This window comes from Polyodon spathula, chromosome 17 (assembly GCF_017654505.1).
Source record: "Polyodon spathula isolate WHYD16114869_AA chromosome 17, ASM1765450v1, whole genome shotgun sequence".
NCBI lineage: Eukaryota > Metazoa > Chordata > Actinopteri > Acipenseriformes > Polyodontidae > Polyodon > Polyodon spathula.
In genome coordinates, this window is record NC_054550.1 from 35,360,405 (window position 1) to 35,377,183 (window position 16,779).

Sequence of the window (16,779 nt, forward strand, 5' to 3'; positions counted from 1 at the left end):
CAAGACTCAAACCATTCAGCCAGACTCAGACTAGCCAGCAAGACTCAGACTAGCCAGCAAGACTCAGACAAGCCAGCCAGGCTCAAACTATCCAGCCAGACTCAGACTAGCCAGCAAGACTCAAACGATCCAGCCAGACTCAGACTAGCCAGCAAGACTCAGACTAGCCAGCAAGACTAGCCAGCAAGACTCAAACCATTCAGCCAGACTCAAACAGCCACAAGACTCAGACAGCCAGCAAGACTCAGACTAGCCAAGACTCAGATAGCCAGCCAGACTCACACTAGCCAGCAAGACTCAAACTCAGACTCAGACTAGCCAGACTCAAACCAACTCTCAAACGATCCAGCCAGACTCAGACTAGCCAGCAAGACTCAGACTAGCCAGCCAAACTCAAACCAGCCAGCCAGACTCAGACTAGCCAGCAAGACTCAGACTAGCCAGCCAGACTCAAACTATCCAGCCACACTCACACTAGCCAGCAAGACTCAAGCCACAGACTCAAACCATCCAGCCAGCTCAGACTAGCCAGCAGACTCAAACCTAGCCAGCAAGACTCAAACTAGCCAGCCAGACTCAGACTAGCCAGCCAGACTCAGACTAGCCAGCCAGCAAGACTCAGACTAGCCAGCAGCCAGACTCAGACTAGCCAGCCAGACCACAGACTAGCCAGCAAGACTCAGACTAGCCAGCAAGACTCAGACTAGCCAGCAAGACTCAGACTAGACTCAGACCAGCCAGCAGCCAGACTCAGACTAGCCAGCCAGACTCAAACGATCCAGCCAGACTCAGACTAGCCAGCAAGACTCAGACTAGCCAGCCAGGCTCAAACCATCCAGCCAGACTCACACTAGCCAGCAAGACTCAGACTAGCCAGCCAAACTCAGACTAGCCAGCAAGGCTCAGACTAGCCAGCCAGACTCAGACTAGCCAGCCAGACTCAGACTAGCCAGTCCACCAGGTTTTGTGTGTTTCTTTCCACCTGTCTGCTTATTTTTTATTGTCAGGATTTCTTTCAGGTGGTACAAAAAAAAAAAGCTGCAGCTCATTTCCTGCTCAACCTGAACCTTGTTTCTCTTTTTATTAAAATGTAAATTGACCCGTAACAAACAAAAACTACAGCTGGATTTCAACGAATAGCTTCAACCAGTGGAGTTCAACCCATGCCTGCAGAGAACATCTTCTTAATGCCATTTCAAAACTGCAGTTTCAGAGGAAAGGACAGCCAACCCCAATCCCAACAACACTTCTCTTTCCCAATGAACCAATCGCCTAGAATCATAGACCCCAACACTACCCCAACCCAAACCCCAACCCCAACCCCAACAACACCTCTCTTTCCCAATGAACCAATCAACCAGTCACCTAGAATCATAGACCCCAACCCCAACAACACTTCTCTTTCCCAATGAACCAATCAACCAGTCACCTAGAATCATAGACCCCAACACTACCCCAACCCAAACCCCAACCCCAACCCCAACATCACTTCTCTTTCCCAATGAACCAATCAACCAGTTGCCTAGAATCAGAGACCCCAACCCAAACCCCAACAACACCAATCGACCAGTTGCCTAGAATCAGAGACCTAAACACCACCTAACCCCTAACCTCTAATCCCTAACCCCCAAACCCCAACAGCCCCTCTGCCACGCAGGTTTCACTTTTCATGCCACTTATCTGGGAATCTGGGGTGTTTTGGTGGGGGGGGGGGACGGGGGACGGGGGGGGACTTTAATCCAGCTTTCCATTGGAGTCTTTGAATGATGCTTACATGATGTTGAGAACGCCACACCATGTTCACAATGTACTGGGTTTAAATCCACTTTTGCATCTGTTTAAAAAAATAAAAATAAAAAACACACTGATGTCCAAGATCTTTCTTTTTGTATAATAATCAGTGTTGATCGAAAGTGCTTCATGACAAAGTGATCTGAAGCTCAGCTGAGGCTGTGTGGAGGGTAGAGAGCTAATGAATGAATAATGCAGCTATGCATGTGTTACAAAGGATGCTACACAGCAGTGTGCACCTTTTCACCTCCACATGTGTCATTTAAATCCTTTACACACCTACCTGCATGAAAATCTCAGGGTGGGGGGAGCTCAGTAAATCAGTGATATTGTGGTTTGATTTCATATACATGACAAATCAAAACATCAGAAGCAACAGTGATCTAATAAACGTGCACTCTACAAACTAGCGTGCCATTAGTAATGTGCCATTCAAATTGCGTTCTTCCCGAGTAATAATACAGTATATATCTGTAAACTACAAACGTGTACACATGTAAATATAGATTTGTTATTACTTTTTCACATGATTTTTTTTTTTTTTTTTTTTTTTTTTTTTTTTTTTTCTACTGCCCACCCACTAAAAAATCTTGTGGTACAACACATTAACGTCTCGACAGCTTTAATCAAATACAATGCAATGCTTCTCAGGGTTCGTGCAATAAATAAAATGCATTGAATATACATGCACGCTATTATTTTTAAACACATCAATAATTACTATCTAAGTAGATAAATTTACCTGTGTGTGCTCCCCGCTCGTTTGGAGTTTCAAATAGCGGTATTCGGTGACGTCAGTTTTGTTCTGCGTTCTTCACTGTCATGAAGAGGCAGGGTTTGAACTCGTTAAGAGAATCGTGAAAAACTGATCCTGACTCAGCGGTGTGGTGTACAATCTAGGAAGCCAATCAGGTTCAAACCATTCAACTATCGCTAGCGTAGAGCAGTGACGCGCTTGAAAACACATCGCAGGATTCCCTAACAGCACCGTGTCTACAAAGCTTTGACTTTTGGGGTAACAAACCTCCTGTACAAGGGAAGACCCCCGTTTAACATACCTCCTGTACCGGGAGAGCCCCGTAGTTAACACCTCCTGTACAAGGGAGCCCCCCATGGGTGTTAACAACCCTCCTGTACAAGTTAGCGACCCCGTAACAACCTCCGTCAATGGGAGCGACGCTTGTGTCTTCAAAGCTATGACTATAGCACTGTGTCTTCAAAGCTATGACTATAGCACCGTGTCTACAAAGCTATGACTATAGCACTGTGTCTTCAAAGCTATGACTATAGCACTGTGTCTTCAAAGCTATGACTATAGCACCGTGTCTACAAAGATATGACTATAGCACTGTGTCTTCAAAGCTATGACTATAGCACTGTGTCTTCAAAGCTATGACTATAGCACTGTGTCTACAAAGATATGACTATAGCACCGTGTCTACAAAGCTTTGACTATAGCACTGTGTCTACAAAGCTATGACGAATAGCACCGTGTCTACAAAGCTATGACTATAGCACTGTGTCTTCAAAGCTATGACTGTAGCACTGTGTCTTCAAAGCTATGACGAATAGCACTGTGTCTTCAAAAAGACGAATATGACTATGACTATAGCACTGTGTCTTCAAAGCTATGACTGTAGCACTGTGTCTTCAAAGCTATGACGAATGGCACCGTGTCTACAAAGCTATGACTATAGCACTGTGTCTTCAAAGCTATGACTATAGCACTGTGTCTTCAAAGCTATGACTATAGCACCGTGTCTTACAAAGCTATGACTATAGCACTGTGTCTTCAAAGCTATGGCTATACGGCTGAGACATTATTATTTATTGGTTTTATTTTACTTTATTATTGCTTTAATCACCAACTGCCATGACAACACACTCATGTATTATATTCATGTAGTATTTATTTTAAGGTAATAAATAAACACAGTTTTTAAAACTACTATTATTATTTTACATCTCGTGAAATTAATCTCATTAGTTTCAGTGGTTATTAGCATTCCGATTAGCAGCTCACTCGTGATCTCGGCATCGTCTCTGTGGTTCACAGCCGCAGCCAGCCTCCCGGAGTGCGCTGGGCTGCGCAGAATCTGCACACATCTGCGCCTGCACTTGAGTGACGTCACGCAGCAGCCCTCGCAGAACGCTCCGCGATTCTGTGCGAGTTTTACCCGCCCACTGACGCCCGTCCAAATATCTCGCTATTCGGTTGGCTGGATGGACCGTCAGTCACATGTGTCGGCGTGGCCCGCCTCCCGGATGTCTGTGAGGCGAGCAGGATTGAAATATTAGCGGTTTTAAAGCGACGCGATTGAGCATCACCTCCGCACGCCTGAAGATGTTTCGCAGGAAGCTCGCTGCTCTCGATTATCACAACCCCGCTGGGTTTAACTGCACAGGTAAGCTTACGAGAAGAAAAAAACACAGTTTAAAGCACAGGCTGGCGTTTGTGGATTCCAGTGAGCTAGCCTGGAAAATAACACGCAGGCCCGCAGAGTCGAGTCTCAATGCGGGGTCGGTCAGCGAAGCGGACTGTTTAACAACCTCCTGTACAAGGGGAGCGACCCCCGTGTAACAACCTCCTGTACAAGGGGAGCGACCCCCGTGTAACAACCTCCTGTACAAGGGGAGCGACCCCCGTGTAACAACCTCCTGTACAAGGGGAGAGACCCCCGTGTAACAACCTCCTGTACAAGGGGAGAGACCCCCGTGTAACAACCTCCTGTACAAGGGGACTGACCCCCGTGTAACAACCTCCTGTACAAGGGGAGAGACCCCCGTGTAACAACCTCCTGTACAAGGGGAGCGACCCCCGTGTAACAACCTCCTGTACAAGGGGAGCGACCCCCGTGTAACAACCTCCTGTACAAGGGGAGCGACCCCCGTGTAACAACCTCCTGTACAAGGGGAGAGACCCCCGTGTAACAACCTCCTGTACAAGGGGAGAGACCCCCGTGTAACAACCTCCTGTACAAGGGGAGGGAGCCCCGTGTAACAACCTCCTGTACAAGGGGAGCGACCCCCGTGTAACAACCTCCTGTACAAGGGGAGCGACCCCCGTGTAACAACCTCCTGTACAAGGGGAGAGACCCCCGTGTAACAACCTCCTGTACAAGGGGAGAGACCCCCGTGTAACAACCTCCTGTACAAGGGGAGAGACCCCCGTGTAACAACCTCCTGTACAAGGGGAGCGACCCCCGTGTAACAACCTCCTGTACAAGGGGAGGGACCCCCGTGTAACAACCTCCTGTACAAGGGGAGCGACCCCCGTGTAACAACCTCCTGTACAAGGGGAGCGACCCCCGTGTAACAACCTCCTGTACAAGGGGAGCGACCCCCGTGTAACAACCTCCTGTACAAGGGGAGCGACCCCCGTGTAACAACCTCCTGTACAAGGGGAGCGACCCCCGTGTAACAACCTCCTGTACAAGGGGAGCGACCCCCGTGTAACAACCTCCTGTACAAGGGGAGCGACCCCCGTGTAACAACCTCCTGTACAAGGGGAGCGACCCCCGTGTAACAACCTCCTGTACAAGGGGAGCGACCCCCGTGTAACAACCTCCTGTACAAGGGGAGCGACCCCCGTGTAACAACCTCCTGTACAAGGGGAGCGACCCCCGTGTAACAACCTCCTGTACAAGGGGAGCGACCCCCGTGTAACAACCTCCTGTACAAGGGGAGCGACCCCCGTGTAACAACCTCCTGTACAAGGGGAGCGACCCCCGTGTAACAACCTCCTGTACAAGGGGAGCGACCCCCGTGTAACAACCTCCTGTACAAGGGGAGCGACCCCCGTGTAACAACCTCCTGTACAAGGGGAGCGACCCCCGTGTAACAACCACCTGTACAAGGGGAGCGACCCCCGTGTAACAACCTCCTGTACAAGGGGAGCGACCCCCGTGTAACAACCTCCTGTACAAGGGGAGCGACCCCCGTGTAACAACCTCCTGTACAAGGGGAGCGACCCCCGTGTAACAACCTCCTGTACAAGGGGAGCGACCCCCGTGTAACAACCTCCTGTACAAGGGGAGCGACCCCCGTGTAACAACCTCCTGTACAAGGGGAGCGACCCCCGTGTAACAACCTCCTGTACAAGGGGAGCGACCCCCGTGTAACAACCTCCTGTACAAGGGGAGCGACCCCCGTGTAACAACCTCCTGTACAAGGGGAGCGACCCCCGTGTAACAACCTCCTGTACAAGGGGAGAGACCCCCGTGTAACAACCTCCTGTACAAGGGGAGAGACCCCCGTGTAACAACCTCCTGTACAAGGGGAGAGACCCCCGTGTAACAACCTCCTGTACAAGGGGAGCGACCCCCGTGTAACAACCTCCTGTACAAGGGGAGCGACCCCCGTGTAACAACCTCCTGTACAAGGGGAGCGACCCCCGTGTAACAACCTCCTGTACAAGGGGAGCGACCCCCGTGTAACAACCTCCTGTACAAGGGGAGAGACCCCCGTGTAACAACCTCCTGTACAAGGGGAGAGACCCCGTGTAACAACCTCCTGTACAAGGGGAGAGACCCCGTGTAACAACCTCCTGTACAAGGGGAGAGACCCCCGTGTAACAACCTCCTGTACAAGGGGAGAGACCCCCGTGTAACAACCTCCTGTACAAGGGGAGCGACCCCCGTGTAACAACCTCCTGTACAAGGGGAGAGACCCCCGTGTAACAACCTCCTGTACAAGGGGAGGGAGCCCCGTGTAACAACCTCCTGTACAAGGGGAGCGACCCCCGTGTAACAACCTCCTGTACAAGGGGAGGGACCCCCGTGTAACAACCTCCTGTACAAGGGGAGCGACCCCCGTGTAACAACCTCCTGTACAAGGGGAGCGACCCCCGTGTAACAACCTCCTGTACAAGGGGAGGGAGCCCCGTGTAACAACCTCCTGTACAAGGGGAGCGACCCCCGTGTAACAACCTCCTGTACAAGGGGAGCGACCCCCGTGTAACAACCTCCTGTACAAGGGGAGCGACCCCCGTGTAACAACCTCCTGTACAAGGGGAGAGACCCCCGTGTAACAACCTCCTGTACAAGGGGAGGTTTGTGTAACAACCTCCTGTACAAGGGGAGCGACCCCGTGTAACAACCTCCTGTACAAGGGGAGCGACCCCCGTGTAACACCTCCTGTACAGCGACCCCTGTGTAACAACCACCTGTACAAGGGGAGCGACCCCCGTGTAACAACCTCCTGTACAAGGGGAGGAGCCCCGTGTAACAACCTCCTGTACGTAGACCCCCGTGTAACAACCAAGGGGAGAGACCCTGTGTAACAACCTCCTGTACAAGGGGAGGGGGCCCCGTGTAACAACCTCCTGTACAAGGGGACCGACCCCCGTGTAACAACCTCCTGTACAGTCTCCCAATCAGGTTGATATAATACATACAAAAGAGTAGATTTGTGATTAAAATATATATATTTATTGACTATATATATATATATATATATATATATATATATATATACTTGCACCCAGCTATCGTGCCACTATACACGTTTCTGTGTACAATCATTAACACAACACAAACTGTGGTTAAGGCTTAGAGCCCATAGCTATATATATAGATTAATATATATATATATATATATACACATATACACACACACAAAAGGGTAAGTGATTAAAAAGTAGTGTATTTCAGTTGTGTAGAAAGCGAAAAAGTAAACGGTGCAGTAAACTGCCAAAAAAAGTCTGCTTTGTGAGTTAATTCATTATTTTATTTATCTGTTTATAAATGTTTTTTTTTTATTAACGATTCCACTGGTCAGCTGGAAGTTTTAGTTTTATGATAAAAACTGTATTTATTCCCTGTGCAGAGCAGTAGAAGCTGCAGTGCCTTTCTCCGACCCCCAGAGGGCAGCAGACCGCGCTGACTTTAGCTCACCTGTGTTTCCTTTGACCTGCCTTTCAGACGAGACAGAATTCAGGAACTTCATAGTCTGGCTCGAGGATCAGAAGATCAGACACTACAAGATTGAAGACCGGGGGAACCTGAGGAACATACACAGCCCTGAGTGGCCAAAACACTTTGAGAAGGTGAGGAAGAGTGTGGGAAAACAGACAGCAACCTGGGAACCTACTGAGAATGCATGCTGAGCCAGTCTGCCTGTGTGTGAGGGAGAGTGTTAAGCTCCACTGGGCTGGAATGCATGCTGAGCCAGTCTGCCTGTGTGTGAGGGAGAGTGTGCAGCTCCACTGGGCTGGAATGCATGCTGAGCCAGTCTGCCTGTGTGTGAGGTGAGAGTGTGCAGCTCCACTGGGCTAGAATGCACGCTGGGCCAGTCTGCTTGTGTGAGAGTGAGCAGCTCCACTGGGCTAGAATGCAGGCTGAGCCAGTCTGCCTGTGTGTGCAGAGGACTTCTGTAGTGTGTACTGGTAGGAGGCCCTAGTCGCTCCCTCCTCCTCTCTTGTTTTCCAGTACCTGCAAGATGTCGCCAGCCCCTTCACTGTGCTGGAGCGGCAGGAGGCTGTGGACTGGCTGCTGAGCCTGGCAGTGCGCTTCGAGTATGGAGACAATGGTACAGTATTGCCTCTTCTCTTTCTTGCCAGTTCTGTAACAGTTTATTTTCAGTTTTTCAGAACAAATGGTTTAAAATGAGCACAGTACTGAGTGCTTTGTGAATGTGGCTCCTTCTGCCTTACAGCTCTACCAATGTACCATTATACTGCATACTGTACAGTGCTGCATGGCCCATTGCTATCCTACTCAAGCACAGAGATGGCGATTTTGTGCCAGATATAGTTCACTGTTCATCCCGATTGCCCTCTCTGGTCCCACCTGGTTCTGTGCCTCTGCCTCGGTGTCAGTGTTGCTTTTTAAAAGTTTTTTTTGTTGTTGCTACAAAGCTGGCAATAATGTACATTAGTTATTTCCTGGAGATCTAATCTGTGCGTTTGCTTTCCAAACAGCGGACAAATACAAGAACTGCCAGCCTCGCGCAGCCGTGGATAACACTCGGACCCAGTCGGACCCACTCATCCACCTGGACAGTGAGTGCGCTCCTCACTGGCCTTCGAGCGTTTACCAGCATGTGTTAAGACATATTCCACTAAGAAAAAAAAGGATAGAAAATGCCTCTGATCCTGTGGCACAGCAGTCTGAGCCATTCTGTTTGTTACTGCAAACTAAAATAGATGTCGTGTTGATGCAACCTCAATCTTTTGTATTGGTCACATAAAACACAAAGCTCATCCTGCTAATCCAGTCCAGGATTAGTGCGGATCAGGATCGGTGAAACAGTTTAATGGGGGGGGAAAAAACTTGATCCAAAACTTTGACAGTCTGGATGCCATTGACCCAGGCTAGTCCCACAGCAATAATCCCCTCTGTTACTGTAACTCGGGAAATGCCTCAGTCTTTGGTTGCATCGCTCAGCCTCTCTTTTGTGCTTTCTTTGTCTTCCAGTCAATAACCCTGATTTTAAGGCAGGCGTGTTGGCTCTAGCCAATCTCCTTCAGATCCAACGCCATGACGACTACCTGGTAATGCTAAAGGTAAGTGTGTGTGTGTGTGTGTGTGTGTGTGTGTGTGTCAAACTACATTGGACCCAGTATTCACAATTAAGACGGGAGATCTCAGTAAGAAAGTATACTACATTTCATGCCTGGAGAAGGAGTGACAGCTAAATGGGTGTCACTGTTGCCTATATTTTTTAAAGTGTGTTCTCCATGCTGTCTGGTTGCAGGCTATTCGAATTCTGGTTCAGGAACGCTTGACTCAAGAAGCCATAGCAAAGGCAGGCATGTCCAAAGAGGTGAGAGAGGGTTTGGGGGCGTTCTACAATGCATGGTGCACTGGCATAATATACATATTGGGCAGTAAAAGTTTGTGACAGTATATTTCGTCAGTGTTAAAGTATTGGTAGTGTGCAAGTATTGGTGCTTGTATGTTTAACAAAGGTTATTTGATGAAGCAGTTGTTGGGTTTAATAAATAATGTGAAGTTTGTTTGCACCACCTATTGCATTGCTGAGGGGTCATTTGGATCAGCCTGTATACCCATCTTTCATAAGCCAAAGCTGGGGTTTTTTAGAGCATTTTACAGCATGACAGGTTATGTAAATCACCCTGGTCTGTAGTATCCCTAAAAACAAGTGTCCGGTCCAGTCCAGGGAGTTCCCGGTGCTGTGAAATGCTCTCAGAAGTCCAGCTGTGGCTTTCCAGCAGAGTGTAGGCTGATCGTATCCTAGTGTCTCCGTGCATTAGCAAACTTAAATAACATGTTAGTGAGGTGTCCTCAGGGGTAAGGCTGTTCCTCATGACAGTGCAGGGACAGAGGTCACGCATGTTGTGTGCAGTCTGTTCACTTTGCTGCAGGATCTGTTTTGTGTGATGTTGTTTTTTAATTTCTTTGAAGGGTTTGCCGGTCGCCTTGGAACAGCACCTGCTTGGCTTCGATACAGGAGGTAAGTTGCAGAGTGTGGAGCAAACCTTCAGAAGATGTGCAGAGTTTACATCTCTGGCCACTGTGAGGTGCTACAGCCTTGCTGATCTGTTGCATAACCAGTCTCCATTGCATTGCAATCTCCATTGCAAACCTGTATTGGGAAAGTTCTGCCATTTCTATAAATTAATGAAAATAATTTACACATGATCACTAGCCCTGATTGTTTTTATGAACAGGTGGTTGATGCAATCCATGGTGATTCCTCAGTGCTGTAAAAAAATTAAACAATAAAAAAATCTAGCTGTAGTTTTATCCCAGCAGGGTATACTATAGATAGATCAAATCCATCCAATATTATTTTTTTGTTAATTTCACAGCGAATTGGAGCTCCCATTCAGATTGGAAAGGGAGGTTTAGCAACACTCTCTCTGTGATTCTCCAACTGAATGAACAGGAATTAAAACTTTGAGCTGTGAGAGAGCCAGCTGTTTCCAGAAGTGTGACAGCTGGAATTAAACGAGGCTGGCTGTTAGTGTCACAGACCTAGTTTACCCAGCCGCTGACGACTCCCTCTCCCTCCCTACCCTACTGCAACAATTGTTTCATAAAAGCTTGCCATAGGAATTTAGCTTCTAGTGTGCTGTACCAGTAACATGTGTAGCCCCCTGGGGAAATCCCTCCCCCGAGCCCTGCCTCTGTCTATATGATATGTAATGGAAATATTGAGATGTGTTTTTCTGTTTGATGGTTACTGTTGCAGAGCGGGCCCCATAATCACTGTCAGATTTGAGCAGGGTCTGTTCTGGTCTGGTGTTCACGTGGATGATGGTCCCAACCCTCCCAGGGTTAGAGCCGACTTCCTTCCAGTCACTCGCAGACACAACAGCTGCTGCAAGGAAACGGAGAGGATGCTGCAAACACATCCTCTCCAGCAATTAGCCCCTTACTATTGCTCTCCCCACCCAAAGTGATCCCGTCACTGCAGTGCCCTTGGTGCTGTCAGTTTTCTCAGCTCTTTTCATTGCAGTTCAGCATATGGTGGTGTTCCCTGTGCTGTTTGTTTGTTTTGCTTGACCTGATTGCTTTTTAATGATGTCTTGGTGGCTCGGTGTGAAAGTGCTCAGTCAGTGTAGACAGGCAGCTGTTGCGCCACACAGGTGACAGTGCTGTATATGGGAACGCACCGGTGTGGAAGCTGCCTGCTAACTCACTGCTAAGGCCTTAGCCCCCTCCGTGAACTCAGCCTTCAAAGCAACAATAAATATTTTAGGCATTCAAGTCAGGCAAGCTATGATTCACAAGAACACAAAGCTGTGTTGCAGTGAGTGGGATGTTGTCTTTGACTCTTCGCTCCCTGCGATTCACACAGACGCCACTCTGAACGAGGCGGCCGCGATTCTGCGCTTGCTGCACGTCGAGGAGCTGAGAGACCTGCAGACCCGGATCAACGAGGCTATCGTGGCTGTGCAGGCCATCATCGCCGACCCCAAGACTGACCACCGGCTGGGCAAAGTGGGCAGATGAGGACTTGAGACTCCGCTCCGCTCACTCGCTCTTCTTTGTAGGAATTTGCATTTCATGATTTTGTTACTTTTTTTTTTCTTGTTGAAGAAAACCATCTTCCAGCACACAATGTTGTTTGCATTGGACTATGATTTAAATATTTAATTTATAGTAAGTGAAACCTGATCTGGAAGGTCAATCAGCCGAAGTCAGTCAAATAAAATAAATAAACCAGTGTGACTTGGGTTATTTACTTTAGCAAATGTGTCTCGTCATACTAGTTTGTCTGTCATGTATTGCAGTGTTATCTGCTGAAGCCATTTGTCACACTGACATCCCAGCATGAGGAGACATGAAGTGTTAGTGTTGGAAGCCTAAGATCAGATGATTCAAACTGCTTGATTTTGTTATAGTAGTGTTCTACACAGAGTTATAAATGCATGTGTACTAGGGTCTGTGCTTTTAAATGAGACATGGCATTATTATTGTCTGCTGCTACTTTTCTTTTTTTAAACAGTAGCTTAAAATAATGTTTATCTTTTTCCTATTTTTTCTAGGGTTTACTTTTACCTGTTAACCCTTTCAGTCCTGAATTCTTGAAAACAGGATTTTGTTTGTTTTACATGTACATATTTCGACACGACCTCAGACTGGGACCTGGGAGCCCCGTGAGGTTCTAATGGGATTTCTGACGGCATGCGTGAACATACGGACCTTGAGGTCCTGCCAGGACTGAATAAAAATGAAACGGACACGTGACAAGGTTCAGAAGAAAAAGTAATAGATGTTGATAAATGCTAACAAGTCACTGACATTGAGTCTCTTGCCTCCACTGTATTTTTCGCCTGTATTTTAGTGCACAGTTAATACATCATTGCAATACTGCCTGTACTGGTACATAAACAAGCAGCACTTGTGATGGCATGTCCTCTCCCTTCCTCTCCCTCCCTCCCCTTCCCTCTCTCTCCCTCCATTTTTGTTTCATTACGATTGTCCTCCAGGCCTATCATTCTTTATTTATTTTTTCTTTTAAAACCATACAAATACAGTAATAAAAATGAGGTATAAAAAAAAAAACAAGAAATTTACAAAACGTACTATTAAAAAAGAATATTACAGGAGGTTTTCGAGGATTTGTTTTTGTTTGAAAAAATGACCCCCATCCAATCCTGGAAAGCCCCCCTCCCCCTCTCCTCCTCCCCCAGCCTGTCCATCTTGCAGGCTCTTCCCCTCAAATGCTGTTCTCCTCTTTGGAAGTGTCCTCTCAAAATCATTCTTCCCCCCTCGAGCAACAGATCTGCATAGACTTCACTAGTTAGCTCCACCATTACTTCCTCCCTGCAACGGAAACAATACACAGTGAAGCAACAAAGCCATTGCAAAGTGTGCCTTGAAATCAGGGTAGCTTGTGCACGCTATGCTTGTTGTTTCCTCCCAGCTTGCATACTGTTACTCTTTCATGTTGTCATCCTTGGTGAGGGTCTGTTAATTTCATACTTCTTGTTTGAACTACAGCACCTGTACTTCACTTTGGCTGATCTGATGCTGAATTCTTAGCAAGTAGATACTAGTCTGACTTTCTTTTGTTTCCCACGCATCTGAACTATAAATCAGTACCTGACACAGCAGGCAACAGCACTAGATAATTGACTGCTGTGGCCAACACTGAAGCACGCACTTAGTGAACGACCGTGCCAATTACTGTGTCTTTCAGTAAGTCCTGCAACAGAATGAGAACTACTGCAAAAAAGAATGCCAGGGTTTTTTTTTTTTCTTAAATATAGACCCTTTTTTTTAACCCTTTGTATTGCCACGTGCTGAGTCCTCAGTTTGGTGGTTTTATGTAAACCGAAAAGGTGTATCAAAGGAACAGCATGTTACATTGTGCATGTGTCACTTGAACAAAGCCCTTTCCTGATCTGTGGAAGACTGTTGATCCACACATACAGGTGTGCCTGTGTGTGGAGTTGCATGAAAATGTTCACAACAAGCCAGTAATCTGAGTTCAATTTCAAGTTGAGGCAATGCATTAAGTTCCATATATCCGCAAGTTTCTCGATGGGGCTGCCCTTGCATTGCAACAGCAGACACTCAAGCTGGAAAACTTAACAGCATGACACAGAGGTGTAATGCAAAGAGGAGCCTGTGATCTGGAAACGCTGTTTACAAAGGAGCAGAGTGAAGGAAGCAGGCACAGGGAAGCAAGGATGGAGAGAGTGGAAAGCGTCTCTGTGCTCTTACCTGAAACGCAGCGAGGGTAGGCCACTGTGATCCCGTACAGGTGGGATCTCTGAGCAGGGAGGTACTCGTCAGTGAACTGGCTGGTGTCTCTGCTCAGTGCCATCACCCCGTCCCTGAACAAAACAAAATCACACGTCTAATGTACACTGCAGAGCCATTCAAAAGGAACGATCCTATTCGACTAAATAAACTACAAAAACTTGCTCGCTGTTTCAGTGTGTCACGGTTTTACCCCCGACAAACATCATGTGTCAGGAGACTGTATGCAATTTTATACTCCCTTTAGTTTGAACTGTCTAGGATTTCTCAAGAATGCATTAGAACAGAGACTTCAATACTTCAGAAAGTGTTTGATCCCAGAATCTCAGCGCTGCTATGGACATGGGCTGTTGCACATTTTATTATTACTTGGTTCTCAACTCAGAACCCAAAACTTTGTTCTGCTGCAAGTCGTACTCTGTATTTGACAGCCCAAAACATTAATCTGCTACTGCTGCACCTTCAATTTTGTCCCCCCACCCCCCCAAAAAAAGACCAAGCATTGTGAAATCAACTAAGGCACAATGAACAAGAAAAACACACACGTTGGTTAAACGGTTCCGACCAAGACTATTTTTATAAACTATATTTTTGCGTTGGCTCGTCTCTTTGTAATTGTATCGGTTTCTCTGGGTGTGGCTGCGAGGCCAGCCTCTGATTGCAGGGTAGGGATGATGGGTCACCACCTACCTTCTCCAGTCCGTGTAGTAGAAGTGGTTGGAGTAGCTGACCAGACTGAAGGGGTAATTCAGGTTGCTGTGTATCACGTGTCTTCCTGTGCCATCTGGCTGCGCGCACTCCAGTCTCTTGGTGCCTTGTCATCAGAGGAGAGAGCAGTAATTAGAGACCCGCTTTAGAATGTGTTTGGTGATGTCACGTGGGGCCGGCGGTGTGCTCAGGCAGAGCAGAGCACAGCGAAACAGCTTGGAAACGCCGCTCTTAAAGAACGTCAGGTGTGTAGGTCTGGCAAGACCTGCTGCTCTCATAATAAGGCCAGTCTGAGCTGCCCTCTTACTACACCACATCATCATGCTGTAATGCAGATTGCTTTTCTCAGCTGTGGTTACCAGATTCAGACCAGCGTACTCAAGAGGAGCCCCCAGCTCATGACAAGGACACATACCAGCATCAGCCCAGCAGAGCTGCTTCCTGAGGGAGTCGAAGGTCAGTGCGTTGGGCAGCCCGATGTCATCCTTGACCAGCACCCTCCTGTTGGCTCCGTCCACCGTGGAGGTCTCAATTTTGGGGCCCTCGCGGTTCCAGTCTGTCCAGTAGAGGTTACTGGTGGAGGGAGAACAGCATCTACTGATTATACTGCTGCAGGTCCAGGTGAGTCTCAAAGACTAGAGTGCAACCGCTGTTTGTTTCTAACCCTGCATCAGTCACTTCAGCTCTTAACAATCAGCAATACAGTCGAGCATGCAGTGATCTAAAACACAGCCGTTTATATAAGTATCCAGCAGGAGGAGTCTAATACAGATAGAGATCTCCAATCAGATACTGTAATTAACAGCTACAAACTACAGGGTTCTCTTGTCAACATTTCCAAAGCAGCAGTGTACTGAAAAAGCATTTCTATAAAGCTTAGCAGCTATTCATTATACACTGTGCATGAGCTACGGGTCAGATCCTGGAAATACTGGAAACAGAGGGAGAATCTCATAAGAATCGCCACACAGGGAAGCATATTGATGGCCACACTAAACTAACTGCAAAACACATATTCTGGGACATATGATAATTGCAAAGGCTGTTTGAGTCAGTGTATTGATGCAGTGCAAAACAATAGAGTTTTATAACAAGCGTGTTAAAAATAAAAAGTTTTTGCATTTCTTAGGAAGATACGTTTCAACAAATTCAAATCCAAAAAATAAATAAATAAAAGCTGCATCGATCCAGCAGGTTTTAATTAAAACCACACGTTCCCACTGCAGAGATCCTGTCCCGTCGGCAGCCTCTGATATGAAATGCTTCCTCCCTCTGCCCTGATAGGATCTAGATCTGCTCTGGGACTGTCCGCTGCACTTCAGCCAGTCACTGAAACCCCTCCAGTCGGGGCACCAAGCACTCCAAGTCTCCTGCCGGTACACGCAGGTATTTCTCAGGGATGCATGCGCCCGGACTGGGAGAAAGCATCTAGAAGAGCCAGCGCGGTGCTTTTAAACAGGCAGGATCCCCAGGTGGTGCTGATTGAGACACTGGGTGAGCCTGGCTGCCACACACAAGCACTCATGCTCCACTTAGCAGGTCTGTTCAGGAAGGGCTCATCTTTAATGTGTCGTGTCAAAGGAAGCTCCACAGCCAGAGGCAGCGTTTAATCAAGATAATGCTCCAGTACTGGACAGGAGCCGCCTTCTCTGCCACAGTCACACAGCCTGACCTGGGAGGAGGAGGAGGGGACAGGGGAGAGGGGCTGGAAGTGGATCAAGCACTTCTAAAGCATCTGTGCTTCTAGAATATGCCGAGTGATATTATTGTTATCTTGTCCTGGGGATTAGACTTTTTAAAGGGGAAATGTAAAAAATAGTTAAAGATTTGGTTTGAATATGCTGCGCTGTGCACATACCCGCCCCGAGGGTCCACCGCTATAGCTCTGGGGTTGACCAGGTCCGTGTCAAACAGGACGCGCCGCTCAGTGCCATCCAGCCTGGCTGCTTCTATCTTGTCCAGACCGCTGTCCACCCAGAACATGCTCCTCCGCAGGTAGTCAACGGCCAGGCCCTCAGGGCTCAGGAGGCCTGGGAACGGCAGAATGCAATCGATCAATCAATCAATCAATCAGTTAACCAACCAATCAATCAATCAATCA

The 16,779-nt window shown here is 47.7% G+C and overlaps 2 protein-coding genes and 1 long non-coding RNA gene across 4 annotated transcripts in view; 1 reads left to right on the plus strand and 2 right to left on the minus strand.

Moving 5' to 3' along the window:
* Nucleotides 1-1,188: 1,188 nt before the first annotated feature.
* Nucleotides 1,189-2,000, minus strand: LOC121330217. Its single transcript, XR_005951842.1, has 2 exons — nucleotides 1,430-2,000; nucleotides 1,189-1,365 (listed from the first exon to the last, which is right to left on the minus strand). It is a non-coding gene; the product is annotated as an uncharacterized LOC121330217 (long non-coding RNA).
* Nucleotides 2,001-4,045: 2,045 nt separating this feature from the next.
* Nucleotides 4,046-12,692, plus strand: LOC121329991 (RNA transcription, translation and transport factor protein-like). Of its 2 annotated transcripts, XM_041276174.1 has the most exons (9): nucleotides 4,046-4,196; nucleotides 7,713-7,837; nucleotides 8,220-8,319; nucleotides 8,711-8,791; nucleotides 9,207-9,295; nucleotides 9,487-9,555; nucleotides 10,158-10,206; nucleotides 11,557-11,748; nucleotides 12,340-12,692. In XM_041276174.1, the coding sequence occupies exons 1-8, from the start codon at nucleotides 4,136-4,138 to the stop codon at nucleotides 11,709-11,711; spliced, it is 729 nt and encodes a 242-aa protein (XP_041132108.1). In that variant the 5' UTR covers nucleotides 4,046-4,135; the 3' UTR covers nucleotides 11,712-11,748; nucleotides 12,340-12,692. The 2 variants fall into 2 exon arrangements, with proteins under 2 accessions (XP_041132108.1, XP_041132107.1); XM_041276173.1 differs by lacking the exon at nucleotides 12,340-12,692 and having other exon boundaries at nucleotides 11,557-11,925.
* Nucleotides 12,693-12,701: 9 nt separating this feature from the next.
* Nucleotides 12,702-16,779, minus strand: part of LOC121329990 (nidogen-2-like) — a 28,060-nt gene continuing 23,982 nt past the window's right edge. The window contains exons 17-21 of the mRNA XM_041276172.1: nucleotides 16,537-16,708; nucleotides 15,094-15,251; nucleotides 14,661-14,784; nucleotides 13,932-14,044; nucleotides 12,702-13,028 (exon numbers count right to left, since the gene is read on the minus strand). Coding sequence (XP_041132106.1) covers nucleotides 13,018-13,028; nucleotides 13,932-14,044; nucleotides 14,661-14,784; nucleotides 15,094-15,251; nucleotides 16,537-16,708 — 578 coding nt within the window. The 3' untranslated portion in view covers nucleotides 12,702-13,017. The remainder of the gene's footprint in view (nucleotides 13,029-13,931; nucleotides 14,045-14,660; nucleotides 14,785-15,093; nucleotides 15,252-16,536; nucleotides 16,709-16,779) is intronic.